This window comes from Medicago sativa, chromosome 3, assembly GCF_051527215.1.
Source record: "Medicago sativa cultivar Bolivia chromosome 3, Bolivia_mono, whole genome shotgun sequence".
Lineage (NCBI taxonomy): Eukaryota > Viridiplantae > Streptophyta > Magnoliopsida > Fabales > Fabaceae > Medicago > Medicago sativa.
This window is the reverse complement of record NC_140751.1, coordinates 73,683,781-73,705,483: the sequence shown is the minus strand read 5'-3', so window position 1 is coordinate 73,705,483 and position 21,703 is coordinate 73,683,781. Positions and strand designations below refer to the sequence as shown.

General features: G+C 34.0%; 3 protein-coding genes across 4 annotated transcripts; 2 read left to right on the top strand and 1 right to left on the bottom strand.

The window, feature by feature from the left end:
• Nucleotides 1–694: 694 nt before the first annotated feature.
• LOC146940046 (uncharacterized) lies at nt 695–4,075 on the top strand. The gene is made up of 2 exons (XM_085753632.1): nt 695–821; nt 2,603–4,075. The coding sequence occupies exons 1-2, from the start codon at nt 771–773 to the stop codon at nt 3,749–3,751; spliced, it is 1,200 nt and encodes a 399-aa protein (XP_085609758.1). The 5' UTR covers nt 695–770; the 3' UTR covers nt 3,752–4,075.
• A 494-nt stretch (nt 4,076–4,569) lies between these two features.
• On the top strand, nt 4,570–7,438 carry LOC146940045 (uncharacterized). The gene is made up of 2 exons (XM_085753630.1): nt 4,570–4,879; nt 5,994–7,438. Exons 1-2 carry the CDS (start codon nt 4,691–4,693, stop codon nt 7,140–7,142), a joined length of 1,338 nt encoding a protein of 445 aa, XP_085609756.1. The 5' UTR covers nt 4,570–4,690; the 3' UTR covers nt 7,143–7,438.
• A 2,221-nt stretch (nt 7,439–9,659) lies between these two features.
• LOC146940044 (general transcription and DNA repair factor IIH subunit TFB2-like) lies at nt 9,660–15,722 on the bottom strand. Of its 2 annotated transcripts, XM_085753629.1 has the most exons (17): nt 15,632–15,722; nt 15,492–15,593; nt 15,267–15,399; nt 14,695–14,862; nt 14,064–14,132; nt 13,634–13,727; nt 13,350–13,450; nt 13,188–13,233; nt 13,045–13,104; nt 12,896–12,964; nt 12,663–12,746; nt 12,448–12,531; nt 11,110–11,195; nt 10,723–10,813; nt 10,238–10,318; nt 10,088–10,162; nt 9,660–10,003 (listed from the first exon to the last, which is right to left on the bottom strand). In XM_085753629.1, the coding sequence occupies exons 3-17, from the start codon at nt 15,377–15,379 to the stop codon at nt 9,869–9,871; spliced, it is 1,356 nt and encodes a 451-aa protein (XP_085609755.1). In that variant the 5' UTR covers nt 15,380–15,399; nt 15,492–15,593; nt 15,632–15,722; the 3' UTR covers nt 9,660–9,868. The 2 variants fall into 2 exon arrangements, with proteins under 2 accessions (XP_085609755.1, XP_085609754.1); XM_085753628.1 differs by having other exon boundaries at nt 15,492–15,722.
• Between the last annotated feature and the right edge of the window lie 5,981 nt (nt 15,723–21,703).

Here is a 21,703-nt window from a genome sequence, read left to right as displayed (position 1 = left end):
CTTAAAAAGATTCAACGTGATTGCAATTCAAGCATGTATTGACTCCTTTGGTTCAACACGATTGTTCAAACACACGAGAACTCTAAAGCTACAAATGCAGCTCAAAGAAATCACGGAAAAATGTATTGGGACACAAGAATTTGGCATCAAACTCAATTACAAACATAAATTAGATAAAAATTAATTGAATATCACAACTTTTTGATAATAAAAAAAAAAAAGAATCTTTTAAAATCAATATCTAAGGAAGTGAACTTAACAATAAGGTTAGAAGAAAAAACAACTCTTATTTTCTTCTTCTTCATTTTTTATGTTTTCTATTTGTTAGATTTCTTTTTGAATCGAGGCTATGTCTCACAATAAAATGTAGACATGTCTTTTAATCATAATTTGAACATTATTTCATCACATATTAATTTATTTTTTTGGATTCAACTGCATAAGTTATATTTTCTATATAATTTTTTTTATATAAATAAAATGGTAAATAATTATTGAAACTTATACGCAGATGAAGGTATTGAGGTTCAAATACAGTTGCAGCGCTCAGACGTCTGGTCTATATTTTTTTTATAGTTTATCTTTGGATTATTTGTGGAAAAGTTGGCCATTGGTCCGTCACATGTCTACAGCAAATTTTGGTTGACGCAATATGATGATTATAATAATGTAATTATCCATCAAATAATAAAATACAATAATATGTCAGGTTTTTCATTTCTACTGTTCCTCAAAATCCCAGAGCTCCAATCTTCGTTTTCGACTCTACCATGTCCACCGAAAATGAAACCACCTCTGAGAAAATACATCATCCTTTGCAGGTTCATCCTCTTTTCAATTCCTTTCACCTTATACTTTTCGGATCCATTTACTGCTGCTATGCTATCAGCAATATTCTGTTTTAATACAATTGCATTGTATAATCGTGTATTTAGCTTCTAAATCTAAGTTGTAGCCTATGTAACTGTTTCTTTTACATATTTTCATTTTTAGCTTTGGGGGATGCACCTCAATTTGACCTACTGTTTATTTGCTTTCATTAGTATAATGCAATGCAATACACTCTTTATAATTGCATTGAGGTAAATGATGGTTTCTGTAGGCACCAGAGAGGAGTCGTTGGAGAGTGATAGGGCTGAAAATGAGTCGAGTCGAACTTGTTTGAGCTCGACTCGACTTGATAATAATTGGTTTAGTACGAAACTTGGTTCGAGTTCGACACAAACTCTTTTTTCAGCTCGAGTTCGGCTCGTTTAAAGTTCGCGAACTGTTTGGTTCGGCTCGTTAGTTCAGTTCATTTGTTCGAATCACATAACTCAAAAGTCTTTTTCTTTTTTGTAAAATAAAGTCAAGACAACCTTTTTTTTTTCTCTATGCTACACTACCATTGGAATCCAAGAATCTCAAATCAAACTCACGTAAATTCTACTTTAAATCATTCAACAATCAATCTATGAACACTATAGAAAGAGAGATGAACTAAGAAAAGTAAAATAAACATACACAAAAAAAATTGATTAGAAACAAATATCTTGTGATAAAAGGAGAGCAATATGTTTTTTTTATTTTTTATGGAGACTTGGTTATATTGCTACTTGCTTGCTGAACTCTTGACGAATACCATCATACATCAAAGGAGAGCAAATGTTTTTTTATGCTTCGGTGGAGAATTTGAAATTGGAAATGAAAGTAAAGAGTAAAGGCAATGAAGGCATATAATGAAGTTAAACTTTCTACTTCCTAGGTTTTTTAAGAAGAGGAACTGAAACGTTTAAGCCATAAGGTCATTTTTAAATATTTAACACACACACATAATCGAGCCAACCCACGAACCAAACGAGTCGAACCATCTATTACTCAAGTTCAACTCATTTAATTAACGAACTTAATTCTTAGCTCAAGTTCGACTCATTAGGTTTATGAACCAAATCCAACAGAATAATTGTCGAATCAAATTTCGAACTAAATTCGAGTTGGTTTGGTTCATTGTCAGCCCTAGAGAGTGATGAAGTGACCGTTACGAACGACGTCTCATCAATGTTGGGATCCGGCGGCCATTGAGAAGCGTTACTAGTCGTTGGAGCCGTTACGAATTGGAGAGGATCCGAGACTAAGGAAGGATTCCGCTGAATTGGGCCTTTGTGTAGTGGGCCTTGAGATGATGAGAGACTTGGGCCAGTCCAGAACACATAGTAATTGTTTATCTTATCTTTCAGTTTCTACTTAATAGATATTTCTTTGTATTTGCATCATTTTGTAGTGCTTAGACTACAGATGACTCTTGTTTTTCTATTTTAGTTTGATTACTGTTCATATTTCATATTTCCTCTGGTTTGGTTCTATGTAGCTCCGTCACTTCACATTGAAGGCGCGTCTGAACTTCATCATGTGTCGGTGTCAAACATTGACATAACATAGACAAATGTAGTTACATTTAATTATTTTATATTTCCATATTATTACCAATGTCGATGTGTTGGTGTCTGTGCTTTTTGGGTTTAGTTATGTTATGTACCTTAGTACCTGTTTATCTTATCTAACAATGTTCATAATTAAGCCATGTGTTTACTTTGACCTTTGTTGCTTGTCATTTGTTTGTTAGGTTGCAAAACGGTTAGAGCAGTTCAAAACAACAATCTTCACCCAAATGAGTATGCTTGCCATCACACATGGAGCTATAAACCTTAGTCAGGGCTTTCCCAATTTTGATGGTCCAGAATTTGTAAAGGAAGCTGCAATTCAAGCTATCAGGGATGGGAATAATCAGTATGCAAGGGGTTTTGGACTTCCAGATCTCAACATTGTCATTGCTGAGAGATTCAAGAAAGATACTGGACTAATTGTAGATCCTGATAAGGAAATTACTGTTACATCTGGTTGCACAGAAGCAATCGCTGCAACTGTATTAGGATTAATAAATCCCGGTGATGAGGTTATTCTGTTTGCTCCCTTTTATGATTCTTATGGTGCCACTTTATCCATGGCTGGTGCGAATATAAAAAGCATTACTCTGCGCCCTCCAGATTTCGCTGTCCCGATTGATGAGTTGAAGTCGACCATCTCAAAGAATACTCGTGCCATTCTTATAAATACCCCTCACAACCCTACTGGAAACATGTTCACTCGAGAGGAGCTCGATTCTGTTGCATCTCTTTGCATTGAGAATGATGTTCTGGTTTTCACTGATGAAGTGTATCATAAGTTGGCATTCGATATGGAGCACATTTCAATTGCTACTTTGCCTGGAATGTTCGAGCGGACGGTGACAATGAACTCATTAGGGAAGTCATTCTCCTTAACGGGGTGGAAGGTTGGATGGGCCATAGCGCCTCCACACTTAATGTGGGGAGTGCGACTGGCACACACTTATATCAGTTTTTCAATTTCCCATCCTTTGCAGTGTGGGGCTGCAGCAGCACTTAGAGCACCAGATTCTTACTATGTGGAGCTAAAGAGGGACTATATCGCAAAGAGAGCTATTTTGGTTGAAGGATTGAAGGCTGTTGGGTTCAAGGTATTCCCGTCCAATGGAACCTTTTTTGTGCTTGCAGATCACACCCCTTTTGGACATGAAAATGATGTTGCATTTTGTGAATATCTAATTAAGGAGGTCGGTGTGGCGGCAATACCTTTAAGTGTATTTTACTTGAATCCAGAAGAGGGGAAGAATCTAGTCAGGTTTACTTTCTGCAAGGACGAGGAAACTATTAAGGCTGCTGTTGAAAGGATGAAGGAGAAGCTTAGTAAATAATCTCTGTGCATGATCATGTCATGTGATACATATATAAATAAAGACATTTTCCTTTCTAGTATCCCCAAAGGTTTGATTCGTGTAATTTCTGCTATCTTCTTCCCCTGAATGTCGATGTTTTGATGGGTATGTGCTGGTTTATTCTGTAGTAACTATTAAGAGTACAGATTCAGTGTTGCATCAATAGTTTTAATTTCTTTACATTAGTTGTAGCATATATAGTCTCCTCTCTTATCACTTTGTTGTATTATACATTAATAATGTTGAGTGTGATTATTCCAGCATTACTATGTCAAAATAGAGTGAGATATACTCCATCCTGCATTAGAAGGCCTTATATATTACTACACTAAGAGCTAGATAGTCATGTTTTTCAGATTTGAACTTTCTTTTTTCAAGTTACTGGTTGTATGTCTACAGTCCATGATCATGTTTCTGTTGGATCTTATTTTTAATTATAATGTATTATTTTTCCCATTGTAACTCCGAATTTTCCAATTATTCATGTTAAGAGCTTAATTTATAGCCACTAAACTATTTGACAAAGAAAAAATACATGCTAATACGTTGGTATTTTCATTTGAATAATTCTATTTAAAACATCTCAAAAAACTTAATATTACGTACCACAAATGCTAATATGTACCTAGGAAACATGTTATTGAACTCAATTTTTTTTTTTTAGAAAAAATGTCTTTGTATATTTAATTTTTTAAAACTTAAAATATTATGTTTTCGAATGCAAAATTATTACTTTCACAATTTTGTTTGGTAATTTTAGACCATTTTATCTTTGGTGGAGCTTGAGGATTCAACTCAATAAGTTCATTCTTATTATGTTTCACTCTCCGTCGGTCCTTCCTACCAGAAACGGGGCCGTGTGACCTTCGCGAAGCATTAAGTCAGAAAGGAATCAAATTGGAATACTGTAGTATTAATATGCAGCTCCCCTGCTGCACACATTCTCTCCTCAGATTCATTCCTTCTTATAAATCGTTACCCTTTTCTACTATTCATTTCAATTTCAACACCTCCTCATTCTCCTATAAACCCCCCAAATTCCCATCTCCCATTGCTGCCGCCACCATGTCCACTGCTGTTTCCACTGACAATATCACTCCTTTGCAGGTTCATCCTATTTATTAATTGTTTATTTTCCATTAATTCATTTCTGGGGGTTCGTTCTTCTCATCGATCAAATTTTTCACTGCAATAATATTTTTGAGCTTTCATCAGTTTCTCTAATACACTTGAGAATATTCATATTTACTGGTAGAAAGGATTTGGGGAAAAGGGAAGGAAATGAATGAGAAAAGGGGATAGATTTAGGTTGTTTGAATGTAAAAAAGAATACCCTAATTTAGGTCTATTTGCTTTGCTAACATCAAATATACGTTCGGATTGATGGTGGGCATTACAGTTTCACGATGTGTCACTGTTATTTTGGCAAAGCTATAGTTTGGAGCTTAAACAAAATCATTGTCCATGGTGATTTCGTCAAACTCACCATGATTCTCAAACACATATTCACTTATTTAAGCTTATCTATTAATATAAGCAATTGTAGGACTGTTTGAGAGAACTTATGAAAATAGCTTATAACATGTTTATAAGTTGTTTTCAGCTTATTTCCTTAAGCTCTATAGGATAACTTACGAAAATAACTTATAGCTTATATATGAAAATAATTTGCCTTATTTTATTTTTTTCTTGTAGAAATAGCTTATGCATAAACTCTAATGTGATTAACACTTATACTATATGTTAGAATAATAAGCAAAAAATCATTTTTTAGATTCATTGAATGATTGATGTATCTGGTCTGGTCTATAAGATAGACCACATACATCAGTTATTCAATGAACCTAAAAAGTGACTTTTTACTTATAAATCTTAATATTGACCGGAGGGAGTAAGCACTTAATAGTTGTTTAACCAAATAGGACCTAAGTTTATATGATGATGCTAGCTTGTTTACCTTTCAAAACCGTCCTGATTGGGGTAAGGACCAAGGATAATATATTGCCTGGTAGAAGCAGGAGGTTTTTTTTTTTTTTTTTTTGAGAAGGAAGCCAGAGGATTTATGAAAGGATGAAATTTGGTTCTATTGCTTACCTGTTATCATTGATCAAAATAAGTGAAGAAAAATATGAGGGAAGAAACAGAACTTCATTGTTCATGGTTGAGCCATGTGTTTATGTTAATACTTAATAGTTTTTGTTTGCTTTAATTTGTTTGTTAGGTTGCAAAGCGATTAGAGAAGTTCAAAACAACAATTTTCACCCAAATGAGTATGCTTGCCATCAAACATGGAGCTATTAATCTTGGTCAGGGTTTTCCAAATTTTGATGGTCCAGACTTTGTAAAGGAAGCAGCCATTCAAGCAATCAGGGACGGGAATAATCAGTATGCTAGGGGTTATGGAGTTCCAGACCTCAACATTGCCATTTCTGAGAGGTTTAAGAAAGATACTGGGCTAGCTGTAGACCCTGAAAAGGAAATTACTGTTACTTCTGGGTGCACGGAAGCAATTGCTGCAACTGTGTTGGGATTGATAAATCCCGGTGATGAGGTTATCGTGTTTGCCCCTTTTTATGATTCGTATGAAGCCACTTTATCCATGGCTGGCGCAAAAGTAAAAGGCATCACCCTGCGCCCTCCAGACTTTGCTCTACCCATTGAAGAGTTGAAGTCCTCAATCTCAAAGAATACTCGTGCTATTCTTTTAAATACCCCTCACAATCCTACTGGAAAGATGTTCACTCAAGAGGAGCTCAATACCATCGCTTCTCTTTGCATTGAGAATGATGTTCTGGTTTTTTCTGATGAAGTGTATGATAAGTTGGCATTTGATATGGAACACATTTCAATTGCTTCTTTGCCAGGAATGTTCGAGCGGACGGTGACAATGAACTCATTAGGGAAGACATTCTCCTTGACTGGATGGAAAATCGGCTGGGCCATAGCACCTCCACACTTAACATGGGGAGTGCGACAGGCACATGCTTTCCTGACTTTTGCAACCTCAAATCCTATGCAGTGGGCTGCTGCTGTAGCTCTAAGAGCACCAGATTCTTATTACACTGAACTAAAGAGGGACTATATGGCAAAGAGAGCTATTTTGGTTGAAGGATTGAAGGCTGTTGGCTTCAAGGTATTCCCGTCTAGTGGAACCTACTTTGTGGTTGTAGATCACACCCCTTTTGGACATGAAAATGACATTGCATTTTGCGAATATCTAGTTAAGGAGGTGGGAGTAGTGGCAATTCCTACCAGTGTGTTTTACTTGAATCCAGAAGAGGGAAAGAATCTGGTCCGATTTACTTTCTGCAAGGATGAAGGAACTCTTAGGGCTGCTGTTGAGAGAATGAAGGAGAAACTTAGAAAATGATCTCTATTCATGATAATGTCGTGTGTTATATGTTAATTGAAGATATTTATTTTTCCAGAAATTGAAATGTAGGTAGGATTATAATAACTTGCTGATGCTTAGCTCAACAGTCTCAGTCATTAGCAAAAACTTATCTGCCTAGATTGTGATTTTTCCCCTGAATCTCAGTTATGATGGCTATGTGCTTTTCAATGAATAATAGTTTGAAGGGGTATATTATGTATATTTCATTGAATTCCGTTTTAAGGCTTGTATTTTCATGATATAAAGATTTATATTGAATCTTTACTCCCAAATTCATGTGAAAATTGGTCTTCTAAAGTATAAGCATCGGTCAAAATAGTCCCTTATTTTTGCGACTCGGCAAATACATAATTGAAATTGTAAAATAACATTCTAAATAGTCTTTCCGCTAACTTTGGATGTTAGCGACCGTGATGTAACCCATTCATTGAATGTATCACATTATCGATCTCATATCAATTTTTTTTTTTTGTTTGCTCACTATGGATTAATTTGTCGATGAAATTTAAGTTTTCTTTGAGCACTTTTTTGAGGTGTTCTTTGACACAAATTTGTCAATAACTGAAATTGTAAATGGAATAATTACTGACAAATTAGTTCTAAGAAGTTTGTTTCATACTTAGTTAAGGTGTAAAGTCTCCAATGATAAAAGATTGGTCTCAATAATGTTACAACTCAATAATGTTCCGTGGTGAACCTTGAGGGTTTTTTTTTGACAAAAAACCGTGAGGGTTTTTGAAACATGAAATGAAATGTCTCAAATCATGTAGGCCATCAACAACCATATTCCTCAATCCTTAAGGCTTTGTTTTGGAGTTTGGAGAAGAGGGTTTTTGAGGTGGGAAATATTGAAGACAATGGAGAAATCTTTCACATTTTTGAAAAAAGTATTTTTTTAGATAATGATAAATTAATGTTTATGATAATATATTTTTAATTTTAAGAATATTACAACAATATAAATTGAATTGAAAGAATTCATATAAACCTTCCAAAATCCTCATCTGATCCAAATTTTGAATTCCTCAAAATTAGGAGGATTTTGTATGTGTCTGTTTGGCAATGTGTGAGCTGCATTTTGATTATCTGTACAGTTTTTAGGATTTATGAACTCCTTGTCTAAACAGTATATACAGTCTATTTTTTCTCTCTGAAAGTTAGATGATTTTGGGAAGACATGGCCCAGTAGCAATTAATCATAACATAGTTGTAACTTTTTAATCCCTTAAGATTAGTTATGGTAGAGATCTCTTTGCAAATCAATGATGATTCATTTCTTCGTATACAGGAATGTTTCCATATGCTTGTGTATCTGGCTGTGGTTACAAGGTCAGTTTGGTTTTGCGAAATTTGGTTTACACATACTTATAAATGCACCTGTTTACAATTTGAAAAATTACACATAGAAATGCACCCTGGATTCAATTAGGTAATCCTGTCACATCCAATTGGTACATAGTCTTAAATTATCAAGAAAGTGGTTTCTTTCATATTTTGTCTTTTAAAACCATGTCCATGGTATATTATTAAGTAATCTCATCACTATTGAATGGCAATCTATTTTTAGTGAAACTTATTGGAGATGTGCAACTTTCTTCTTTTTGGGATGTTATGTCAAGACTCCCAAGTATTTACAAAAAAACTACGTAACTCTGACTGATATATTCAATCTTTCAGGTGTAAATAACCAATTATACATGTTTGCATATTGCAGTTTGAGGTTAAACCAGATGAGGCAGATAAAGTCTGTCCAAACAGGCCATTGAAGCCTGAGCCCGAGCCTGTTCAGAAGCAAAAGCCAAAACATGTAGACCCTATCGACCCACCTGAAATACCAGACACTTCTGCATAGTTCAAGAAAACCTAAGCTTACAAGAAACAAAGAATGCATCCTGAAGAAAATATTTTTTGTTTTTATATTTTGATTATAAAAATATCACTTCATTTCATTTTTGGACAAACTGAAAATAAGTGATGGTTTGACAATTAAAAGTGAAAAGAAATAAAAACAGAAAATATTTCTTCAAGAGACCCCTAATTATTCTTTATTTATCTTAGTTCATGCTTCTAATCAGCATGATTAAGATCCATTTTGTAGGAAACATTGCAATAGAATGATTTATGCTTCTTTAGTATTTCATTTCGGTACGAGAAAGATGGATTAGAATGTAACGGTCGATGCCATGAGTTTTATTATGGAGAGTTGACCTAGATTTTAATTTTCTATCCAATCAACGCATTTATAAACCTCGTTTGATCAAAACGACTGACAGCAATTAGTATGAGACAAGTTTGTTTTCCCCCATTTCACACTGAATTTTACTTTTATGCTTTTTGACTATAATATAACATATGTTTGATCTTCATGGCATACATGTCTTTTGACAAGTTGTTTTCACGACATATTTGTCTTTTAACACAAATTACTTTTTTTTTTGACGCATTAGCATACATTACTTTAAGTAAATCCTTAATGATATAAGCTTGTAATACTTTTACCGCAAAATTATAATCTTTTAATTCTGTAATAAATATGAAACATTTCAGAGCTACAATAAAACCTTTTTCTAAAAGGAACAAAATATATGAAACATGAAAAAATGATAGTGGCTGCTAACTGTGTGACCACATTGCTCCCTCCATCATGGTTATCATTGCATATTGGCTAACCATAAGATGCATCAGAATGTGTAGCTTTCTTACTACTTTTGGCGGCGTAAAAAATCTCGTACGTAAGTATGAACCTCAGACTTGACCACCAAAAGCATCTTCTTTGAATCTTCCCATAATAAACCATTCCATTCTCTGGCGCAGTCACAGGCACCTTCAAATACATCCTGCCACACAAATGACATAAGGAATCAAAAAAGCCATAACAGGGGATACGTAAGACATGAACTCGCAGAATCAAAGTTGCTTACCCTGGATGGGAACTCGTCATAATAATATGCTTCTGTCATCTCAACTCTGTCTAGATCTGATTCCCACAACCTAATCTGTCACCACCATAATACTAAATATCAGAAATCAAAGTAAAGAAAACACACATGTACACTAATAAGACTCAAAACCTGATCTGTGACATTTTCAGGCACTGCTGGTACCCTCTGGGCAACACGAGGATGAGCATTCTGCCGAAGGAAACTGACTATCTGCAACATAATGCACACAGTTGCTGTGTAAGATATTGTTTGAATCTGAATTAAACAAATTAAAAACTCATTCAAAAAAATAAAAATTAAACGTCAACTGACACAAACAGCTTTTCCTTAATGATGTTTTTAACTTAAAGCGAAGCAATTTCACGTAGAATTTCAGTGAAGGTTATTCAAATGAAGGATTGAAGTCGGTCACCACATATCAAATCTCAAATTGAATAGCTTACTATACTCCTTCGGGATAACTACTTATAAGTTATAAAGGCTTTCCTTTACAGAAGTCAAATTTGAAGAACAATGTTGAGACTATACATTGTGCAGCAAGAAATACACGTCCATCTAGAGTGAGTACCACAATTTAAAAAGTAAAATTATACAATATAATTTCTAATACTTACCTGGTCTGCTGTAATGCCATTGTCAAAAGCATTATACAAGCTTTCTTTTGTAATAGCTCCAACAATAAGATTTGGAAGTTGATACTCTACCCTGCATACATACAATAATATTTTTGAGGGAAAAGAAACACTTGTTGTACTAACACCAAACAATAATATTTTGGTGAAATATGTCGTTTAAAGCTTTATAGCTGAATTAATAGTTTGGTATATAAGTACAAGATAAATTGAGGATAATAAAAAAACCTATTCCATGAAAAACAACTTCCAGTTTCAATTTCCATAGGAAGTTCCAAAACCCAAAGGGAAGGGAAACATGACAAAAGACTAGAGGGTTTATTTGATGAAAATAGAATACAGCATTGCAGAAAATATTTGGTGGCATACCTTGAAAATAACCGCAATATCTCACAGTGTAATTTTGAAGTCGAGTAAGCATAAACTCTAAAATTTGTTTCCACAACAACAAATCCCTGAAAAAATTAAATAGAATGACATTTATATTCATTGATATTCACGACTCTTCTACACTTTACTTTAGAAAAATCTATATTTATCGTTGCAATGTGTAATGGATTAGAACAAGTCCACTAAAGCCAACCAATGAACGATTGACATGTTATGAGGTCATCAGTCTGAAGTAGTAACAGGTGATAAGTTCAACAAAAGAATCACAGCGAAGAAAATTTTGAAAACTCCAACAAACATTAGTTTTCTGTAAGTTGTAGTATGGACGGTGAAGAAATCAGAGCCTGATAATGTCCAACAGAAACTTCCATACATATGCAAGCAAAACAGCTTAGACATATTGATTGAAATTAAATTAAATTAAATTAAATTAATACTAACAGTATAGAGAGTTCCCCTTCCCCCAAAAGATCATCTAAACCGTATATAATTAAATATATACTCCTATATACATATGAACAAAATTTAAAGCAACATTTAAATTTGATTTCAGAGTTTCCTTTTCGTTTTGAAGACATAATAAATTTAATTAAAAGGAAAGAGGAAATATAAGGATGTATAAGACAGTGAACAGGGCACAGAGAGAGAGGTTCAGCTCAAACAAAACAAAAAAATCACTACAGAGCCTCCACCCTTAGCATGTCTAAGGAGCTATGGAGCACAGACACCTGACACGACATTGACACGTCGAGAATGCTAATGTAAAAAAATATAGGACGACACCGCTACATTTATATTTATTAATTTATTATAATTAAATCAAATATTAGTATTATTGTAAAAGATCTAAATCGAGAATCAAAATATATACATGTGCATCTAAATTGAGCAATTTACTTCTTTAAAAAGTTCCAAAACAAGATTGGATAGTATTTGACCTTTTTTATCCATCTACTAACAAAAAAAGATTAAAATATTGTTAACAAAATTAATGTCTTTAACCCCCTCGTTGATCAACATTGCCTCCACACATTTTTAATGATGTGCCAAGGTGTGTCGAAGCAAAGAAAAAAAAGAATGGGACACTTGTCGGAGTTGTCCAACAAGTGTTGTATGAGTATCATACAGGTGTCGGACACCGATCCAACGAGTGTCGAAGCAAAGAAGAAAAAAAACAAATTTTTGAGACACCGGTCAGACGAGTGTCGGACACCGTGACACGCCTAATCCTTTAGGTGTCCATGCTTCATAGCTAAGGAGTTTCACTAAACTTTCTATTAAACTTAAAACAAATCAATTGTGAAACGGATAAGAAACCTCTTTTCTTGATGATGATTCAGTCATGCTCACTGAAAGGTTTGTTGCTAATTTTGTTGGTATAAACCAACTTTCTTTCCTGCCCTATAAAGTTGTAAAAAAAAAAAAAGAATTAAAAGTGAGACAAAAAATGCTGAATAAATACACCAAGTTAGATCATTCTGCATCTCATCACATTATCTACAAATATAAGCACGCAAATTAATATAACCAACCTGTTGAAGTTTGACCAGCCCAAGGTCTGCAAGGTCCTTAATTATGTTCCTTTGAAATTCGGTCAATGTGTTTATATTATATGCCTAATCATTGGGGAAAAAATCAACTGTCAAAGTCGCATTAAATTGCAGTTACAAAAGGGAAATAAGACAACTAAGTAGAATTTACGACAATGTAGAACATAATAGTTTCATGTGCAACAGATTCTCAGCAAGGTACAAGAATGTCTAACCTCCCCAATGACATGAAAACTAAGCTCCAGCATGAATGATATCAAGTCACCAGCATCAACACCTCTCTCCTGCACCAAAAGTAGACGATGAAGAGCATGCAGAAAACAAATAGCAGAAACATATAGAGAAGGATAACTGTTACAGCTACCTCAGAATTAGTGATATATTCCCTGATGATGTACCAAAGTTGTGCATTTGTATCCATCAGCTGTAATTCATAGCAAACAATTCTAAATTTAGAAAAATGCATTACATTAAGTTCAAGTGGCTTATAAATCATTTGATGCGTACCAAAAACTGGAAGCCACTCTCGGTTAATTTTGGAGCTTCTCTGTCTCTGTATCAGTACATAAAAAATTATATCAAATATGAGATACAGTACAACAACCACATATATGACAGAGTGCAAACAACTGTTATAAATGAGAATCATCACATTAAAGTAAACAGAACCTCTGACTCAGGAGACGCCGCTGGAAAATTTTCATCAAAGAAGAGCTTATGTTTAAGGTCTTGTCAACATGACTTGGGCTTATAAGTTGCAACAAGAAACACTGGTTTACCGCAAAACAAAGTCATTGGAGATTTAGGCTTAATTTAGTCAAAATTTATACAGCACGTCACATATTAATTAAGACAAATTATTAAAGTGGTTTATATAAATAATATTAAGAATAAATTGCTAAAAAGATGTACAGATTAAACAAAAAGTGGAATCAAAAGAAAAGGCACTTCACCTCCCATTGTTCCAGAGCATAAGTCTCAAGATCCTCTAAGGTTGGGAGCCTCACAGTAATATTAGAAGGCATTGATTCCCTCGGCAAAGTTCCACTGCCATATTCAACCACAAGAACGTGTTACCACCTAAATCAAACATTCAAGTTGTACTATGATAGCAGTCTACATTTTAATAATCACGTCATATTGATTTTTTTCATATGAATTTTGAATTCAGGAATGACTATTATACAGCATTTTGGTCCTATAATTTCAAGGAGTAACCAACCATCGTCTATATAGGTTTGTTAACTCATAATACGTGATATGGAAGGGTTTTATCGAACCACTCATATTAACAATTTTATGTACCTTAATAGCAACAAGGGAACAAGATGCGATAACTATTACCATGAATAGAAAAAGAAGACAAAGTGATGTACTACTCACCCATGTACTAAAAGATTCTGGAGACTTTTCTGATATGTTGAATTAACTTTGTAAGTTTTTTCGTTCTTCCTGCAAGAAGGTGAAAAAAAATACTAAACTGGGATAAAACAAGGGTCGAAAGTGAAAATGGCGATGTTTCAGTACTATGATCTTTCAAAGCTTAAAACAAAGACACACAAAGATGTGGAGAATAATATACATAATAAAAAGGAAAAAATAAACCAAATTGTGACATCAAATACTGTTCCTCATTAACTTAAAGCAAATTCAAGAACGGACTATTAAATGTGTCATGCTATAAAGTGATTGATAAATCTACACAGATATGTATTCTAAAAGAAACAAAGGGGGAAAGCAAAGAGATTTAGCAAAAATCAGGAATACAAAAATAATTTTATTAAACAATCACATGCAACAGATAAAACAAGGTTTTATCACAAAAAGGTCTTTCAACACATTACAAGGTGTAGAATATGTGTCCAAACTCCTTAGTTTAGGCTAACATTTGGCCAATTGTCATTTGAAACAAAATGAATCAGTTTGAACCATTTCAGAGGCATAAATTGTCTACTTTTTATATTAATAAAAGACACATAAAATGAAAATTGAAGAGAGAATTGATCTCAAGTACCTGTCAAGAGCTTCAACAAAAACTCTCAATTGAACCAATCTATCAATGGCAACTTTGTGCTTTGAAAGACCATCTGGAAGCACCCATTCCTCCAATAACTTAGCCGGCACAGGTCCATCAATATGCAATAACTGTAACACATACTTCTTTGCAAGAGGCGGAAGAGACCTAACATTTTATGATTTATATGCATTAAAACCACGGAGCACATTCAAAACTCAAGAAGAAATACAATTTACTTAGCCCATTTTATGATTTCTCTCAAACATCCCACAAGTACTTATTTGAGTTTATCTACTTAAACAAGTACTTGTGGGCTATTTGGAAGAGCTTATGGAAACACCTTATGATATGCCCATAAGTTGCTCGCAGCTTATTTCAAAAAGTTTTCTACAACAATTTATAGCTTATATGAAAACGATTTGAGTTTATTTTATCTTTTATAATAGAAATAGCTTATACATAAACATTTATATGATAAATGAATATGCTATATGCGCTTAATTAAGTTGTTTATCGAAACATGACCTTAATGGTAGGCATTGAGAAATAGGAGAAAAGAGAATGATAACCTGAGAATAGCTTCGCAGATGAATCCATTCTCGTAGAGTTTATCAAGTTTGATGGCAGGCATTGAAGCCACCATGTCCATGAAATTCTTGGCAATGATCCTAACCTCAGGCATTTTGATTTCGTTTCGTTTTTCTATACAAATGAAGGCAAAAGAAAAAAGAGTGAAACTTTACGAAGAATCTCAGTAGAGAAAACAAAATTGAAGCTTAAGTTGAGAAATTGACCTTATTAACAAGATTGTAGTGGATGGTGAGAGTTTCTCAAAACTCCAATTTCTCTTCAATTGATTATCTCTGTGCAAGAATTTCCACCTTCTATCAACTTATTAGAGATGAAAAGAAATTGATTACTACTACACATGGATGGAAGGAAGGAAGCGAGTTCGGCGGTTGAACCCCAGAGAGAGAAGAGAAGATGAAAAATCCCCCGTTTTCTTTTTCTTTTTCATTTCTTTTCCCCGCTTTCCCTTCTTTTCTTTTGATTCATTTCTTTATTTTTATTTTTATTTTTGCTTTATTAGTCTTATACATATAAAATCTAATAATATATGTTCCCTCCATTTCAAAATGAGTGTCGCTTTAGGCTTTGGCATACAGATTAAGAAATGAAATGAAATAATCATTGGATATAAGGCTTTTACTAAACTGTCATTACTTTATAAGAAAAAGACAAAAATAAAGTTGCATTGAAAATTGTGTGAGAGAAACGTTTGAGTGTTTATTAAGGATAAAGTTAGAAGAAAAAAATTAAAGTTGTATTGGAAATATAAAGTGACCTTCATTTTGAAACAAATTTTTTTGCTAAAGTGACACTCATTTTGAAACGGAGGGAGTATTATATAAGAATTTATTTTATACGTAAATCTATATCTATATTTCTATATTTTATATATAAGGAAAACTACCCCTTTCAGCACATTTTTTGGGTTGGACTTTTCTTTCTAAAAATACGCTTAATTTTTAATTTTAATTTTAAATATAAATAAAAAAACACATGTAATAAATAGATAAGAATAAATTTAATTTAAGGAGAAAATTTACGCACAATTTCTTATGAATTGTTCTTACTATTAGCCAATTATAAAATAACACGTGGATTACTAATCCATGTCACTAATTGTCCCCGCTAACCTTCTTTTACCTCAGTTAACCACAAATAAAACTCACAAAAAACTAACACAAAACAAAAACTCATGTTACTTTTTTATCAGCCGATTTTTTGTTGTACATCTGTGTTGTTCCCCTCAATACAACCGACAAAGATCGCCCAGTATTTTCATATCTCTTCCACAAAAAACAATATTTTCATATTATTTTATTACTTCCACAAAAAACTGTATTTTCATATTATTTTATTAATATAAGTTATTATTCCTTAGCCTTTGATCAATTGTAACAAATATGAGCAAAAAATAATGGTAAAGATTGTACTTTAAATACTCTAAAAAAATATTAGTAACAAACGTGAGCAGAAAATAATGTTAAAGATTGAAATTTAAATCCTCTAAAAAAAATATTAGTAACAAACGTGAGCAAAAAATAATGTTAAAGATTGGACTTTAAATATTTTGATAAAAAGATTAGTAACAAATGTGAGCAAAATTCCTTCAAAAAAAATGTGAGCAAAATATAATGTTAAAGATTGAACTTTAAATCCTCTAAAAAAAGATTAGGACTCAAAGTATTTTAGAAAAAGATTTGTTAGCACTATATTAACCTGTTTAGTTTTTTTCTTTTTCTTTCATGTTACAACTAATCAAAGTCGATTAATTTTATGGATTATGAGCCCGTTTGGACTAGCTTATTTTAGAGCTTATATAAAACAGCTTACGCAAATTAATAAGTTTTTATGTATTATTTATAAGTTTTTAAGGTTGTTTATGAAAAAACAGTTTATGAAGATACAATCTTCGCTAGTGAAAGCTTATAAATTAAAATAAAAGCTTATTTATTTACATAAGCTATTTTTCATAAGCTTAAAATAAGCTCAAACCAAACGGGGCATATATATTTGACTATGCCGGTTTATAAGCGATTATGATTCAAATTGTTTACGATTAATTATAAGAATTATTTGACTTTGCTGGTTTATAATTGCTTATACAAACTATGATAGCATGTTTTTTTTTTTATATAAAGAGAACCGTGATTTTTTTTAATTATTAAATAAAGGGAAAATAAGCAATAACATCATCTGCCGTTAAGCTCCTTCCACTGTCGTTTAAAGGAATAAAAGCATTGTTTTCTTCTTTGTGATTCCAAACATTCTGCATGTATACAATTGATAAACTGCTCCCATGGCCCCCATCCAATATCCAACAAAATAAAGTGAAATCAAAGTGTTAAAACCATTTAAACAATTCAAAATTGTTAAACGATAATCACACTCATGTTACCAACAACTAAAAACAGAAACACTAGAAAGCTTCAAACCACCATCTTCTTCAACCCACCATCTTTTGTTTTTGGTTACTTTCAAACCACCATCTGAGAGGCCATAAAAAGAGAGGACCGCTAAGAAGTATGGATACAAACACCGACACCAGATACAACACGGATACTGACAAGCCAATAACGTTGATAATTTGAGAAAATCACATAATTTAGGGTAATTATATTTGTGAATGCGGATGCAACACGTGTTCAGACACATCTAATATGAGGAGTGTATGTGATTTATAGGCAAGGAGTAATATCATAGTTCATATATGGTTGATGTAAGATTTTTCCTACACGTCATATAACTATGTACACGTGAGTATATATAGGATCGTTTCCACAGGGAGTTACGTTTAATCATAAGCATTTACACAATCGTTCACATTAAGGGTTTGGATATAATTTGTTTGTGTGTAACACTATATCCATGTTTGACACTAAAGTAAAAACGAGAGGGGATCGAACTATTTCGCTTGCGGTATAAGATAACGAGCAAGCATAACAGCAGCAATCTCTCGATCAATTAACAGACTCTAGCTTTATAACCAATATTATTACAATCATTTCTACAACATCCTTCGTGTCCAAAGCGACATCGTTGTTTCCAAGTTATCGTTTAAACATTCGTGTCCAAATTCCTTAAACGATAACAAAGTCGATCGGATGACTTAATCGACCGTGTCCAGCCTGATTAAGTATCCGAAAGCATTAAAAGCTTGATTAAAAGTAATTATCAAAGGTTTACAAACTTGTCAAGAGTGATATAACATAAGATAGATTGTTATTCTAGTTCTAGATTCAAGGGTTTGTGTCCAAATCATCTTGAATCTCTTTGAAAGCATTAAAAGCAAGAATAACAACAATATTGAATCATTAAGCTAGAACCTTATATATTAAAAGATCAAAAGATTACATAATAGCTTGATAGTTACCTCAATACTACAAAGAAGGTGATAGTTACATATAGACATGTAAACTAATGCAAGGAAGGAAGGAAAGATGAAGATTCCATGCCAAGATCCTTGATGTCTCAATGAATCTAGGGTTGAATCTACTCCTTAATCACTTGCTTTGTGTTTCTCTCTATGAAATAGCTCTAACCTCTCTCTAGAAATGTATAAAATGTTTTAATGGAATAGTCAATAGTCCTAGAGAGAGGGAAAACTTGTATTTAAATGGGCTGAAAACGTGCAATCTCGCTTAAGCGAGCTGCATCTCGCGCAAGCGAGATGCCTAAATATCTAACAAAAACCAATGAAGTCTTGCCACGTAGCCCTGCTCCTTGATGAAGTTGTATCTCGCGTAAGCGAGTGGGACCTCGCGTAAGCGAAGTTGCTTGAAACTTAAACCGCCTTAGAATCCTGCTTGAGCGACATGGAAGCGAGATAGAAAGCGAGATGCTCATCTGTTCCCTGGAGAAATCTCGCGTAAGCGAGATGATCTCGCGTAAGCGAGATTCTAAAATTCACAAGCGACCCTGGAAGCGAGATGCAAGCGAAGGTTGAGCTTCTCCCTGGAGGAATCTCGCTTAAGCGAGATGACCTCGCGTAAGCGAGATCTGCTTGGTTCACACAACTTGAGTTTTGGTCCTTGCTTGTCATTTCCTGCATAAATTGGGTAGAATTAGGCATATAAAGCATAAATGGTATAATTACAACAATTGGTTGCTTTTCCATAGATAACTTGCATAACAAGTCACTAAAAATGCCTCTTTTAACACATGAAATATATTACTTTTGAGCACTTATCAAACTCTCCCCAACTTAGCTTTTTGTTTGTCCTCAAACAAAAGAATCAAAAGGAAACTCACAAGGCTTTGGACAAGCTTTCTAGCACACTACCAAACAATTCAAATCAAATAAAAATTTTCAAGTGGTGATTCAAATGTGAAAGCACCGGCAAGCATGAAGTTCTCCATTATTCCTAGCACAACTATAAATATGAAACAAGTCCTAAACACAATACACATCATAAACTTCAAAGTATAAACATATCTATCTATGAACCACACCTAACACACTTCTTTGAAAGTAAATGCAATATAATGATAACAATGAATGAGGTAATGAACACACATCCAACAATCATGCTAACATCCTATTTAAGTTAGGTGTCCATCCAAATATCATCTCAAAAAGCATAAAAGCATGGATCAAAAGGTCTTGCAAGGGTTATAACTTGGCCGGGCTACAAAAGAAATGTCATATGTGGGGCAATTGATCAGAAAGCCTATCAAAGAGGAACATTTTTTTGTATCACAACTTGAAATCCATATACTTCCCTACCAAGAATTAAAACCTTTGGTGATTAACAATCAAACTTATAACCTTGACAACTTATTCTATTTTTGATTTTTCTCTTTCTTTTTCTTTTCTTTTCTTTTCAAATGTACAATTTTTTTTCTTTGATTCAATGTTGTCAGGTTATTTTACAACTTCACCAGAACTTAACATATAATGCCTCCTTTTTCTCCCCAACTTGAATACAACAAAACTCTAATTGAATGTTCCCCTATCCTAAGGCAAGGGACAAAGTACAAAAAGGTTAAGGGTTCAACAAAGTAAAAATATCAAAGTCCTATAAGATTCAACCATGAACTGGATTTTTGAAAAATTTCAGGCAAATTCAACAAGCATTTTGCTTATGAATATTGACAGTTCATGTTTGAGGACTTGATTCATTAGGCTCAGATTGGGGTATCAGATACTCGCTCTTCTCACAGGTAGGCTTTATGTGGTCAAGTAGGTTACTCTCAAATCAAAAAGTGCCTTGATCCTTTCCATGCTTTCAAACAATTCAAAATAGTTATCAGATTTAACATAACTGAAACAAGTTAGACGATGATTATCGGTCTCCAGCATATATACAACAGATTGAAGTTACCTCACATTTAGGTTAAGTACTAAGTGGTTCAAAGATATTCATGTTTATGAAAAGACTTAAATGATCTATATTTTATGCACAGTACAAATTTCAAATTCATAGCAACACCTAGAATAACAGGAAACCAATACCTTGGCAATGCGCTTTCTCACAATTCATATCATTATCACTCACCTGCTTTTGCTCAATAATTGGCTCCAAAGAGCACTTTAAACTTTGATGTTCATGAGCATTATTTTTCTTTTGACTAAACACAAGCAAGATTAATCAAAAATTTCATCCAAAGCAATAAGTTAAAAACCAAACAACAAGCTAAGCTATTTAACCCAAAACGAAATTAAAATTAAACCAAAGTATTGAACACCCAAAACCGTGCTCAAAAAGTATAAGTTCAAAAGCGATAAAATTGTTCCAACATAAAAATAAAAACATAAACTAAAAAGTCAAAGCAGAAGTCAAAGTAAACTAAGCATCAAAAGAATGCGGTCAGTGTGCCGCATCATCATCCATATCATCCTGCTGAGATAAATGGACACTGGCTGTCCTCTCTGGATCATCATCGACACCATGCACACTAGCTGTCCCATGTACACTAGCTGTCCCATGTACACTAGCTGTCCTCACCGCATCACCCCCAATGTGGACACTGGCTGTCCTAGTAAAGTCATCAGCTGCTCCACCAAATGCTGCACCACTGCCCCCTCCTGGGTAGATTGGCCTGTCCCCAGGCCACATGCAAGAATCATAGTACTGTGCAGGAGTGAACATAAAACACCGGGGATCCATGTGAGCATCGTAAAGATGCGAGTAGATGCCCTGGTTGCTGCGGAAGATAGCAGCCTGCTGATCCATTATGTGATTCTCTCTCAGCTCCTGTGCCTGAGCTAACTGAAAGGCTTGCTGCTGCTGTGCCTGAGCTCTCTCAACTGCTCGCTGCTCATACTGAGCCATATATGCCTGAAAAGATGAAAAATCAAAAGTGGCTGACTGCTGAGGTGGTGGCATAGTCTGGTGAGGATCTTCATGCTCTGGAAAGTCCTCAGGTTGGGGTGCATCCTCAGGTTGGGGTACATCCTCAGGTTGGGGTACTTGAGAAGAAGAAGCAACACCCTTAG

Coding starts and splice junctions, on each gene's coding strand:
- LOC146940046 (XM_085753632.1), top strand. CDS start 771: ATGTCCACCGAAAATGAAACCACCTCTGAGAAAATACATCATCCTTTG. Junction 822..2,602: donor AAATACATCATCCTTTGCAG/GTTCATCCTCTT, acceptor TTTGTTTGTTAG/GTTGCAAAACGGTTAGAGCA.
- LOC146940045 (XM_085753630.1), top strand. CDS start 4,691: ATGCAGCTCCCCTGCTGCACACATTCTCTCCTCAGATTCATTCCTTCT. Junction 4,880..5,993: donor ACAATATCACTCCTTTGCAG/GTTCATCCTATT, acceptor TTTGTTTGTTAG/GTTGCAAAGCGATTAGAGAA.
- LOC146940044 (XM_085753628.1), bottom strand. CDS start 15,379: ATGCCTGAGGTTAGGATCATTGCCAAGAATTTCATGGACATGGTGGCT. Junction 13,234..13,349: donor CGGCGTCTCCTGAGTCAGAG/GTTCTGTTTACT, acceptor GTACTGATACAG/AGACAGAGAAGCTCCAAAAT. Junction 11,196..12,447: donor AATCATCATCAAGAAAAGAG/GTTTCTTATCCG, acceptor TAATTTTTTCAG/GGATTTGTTGTTGTGGAAAC.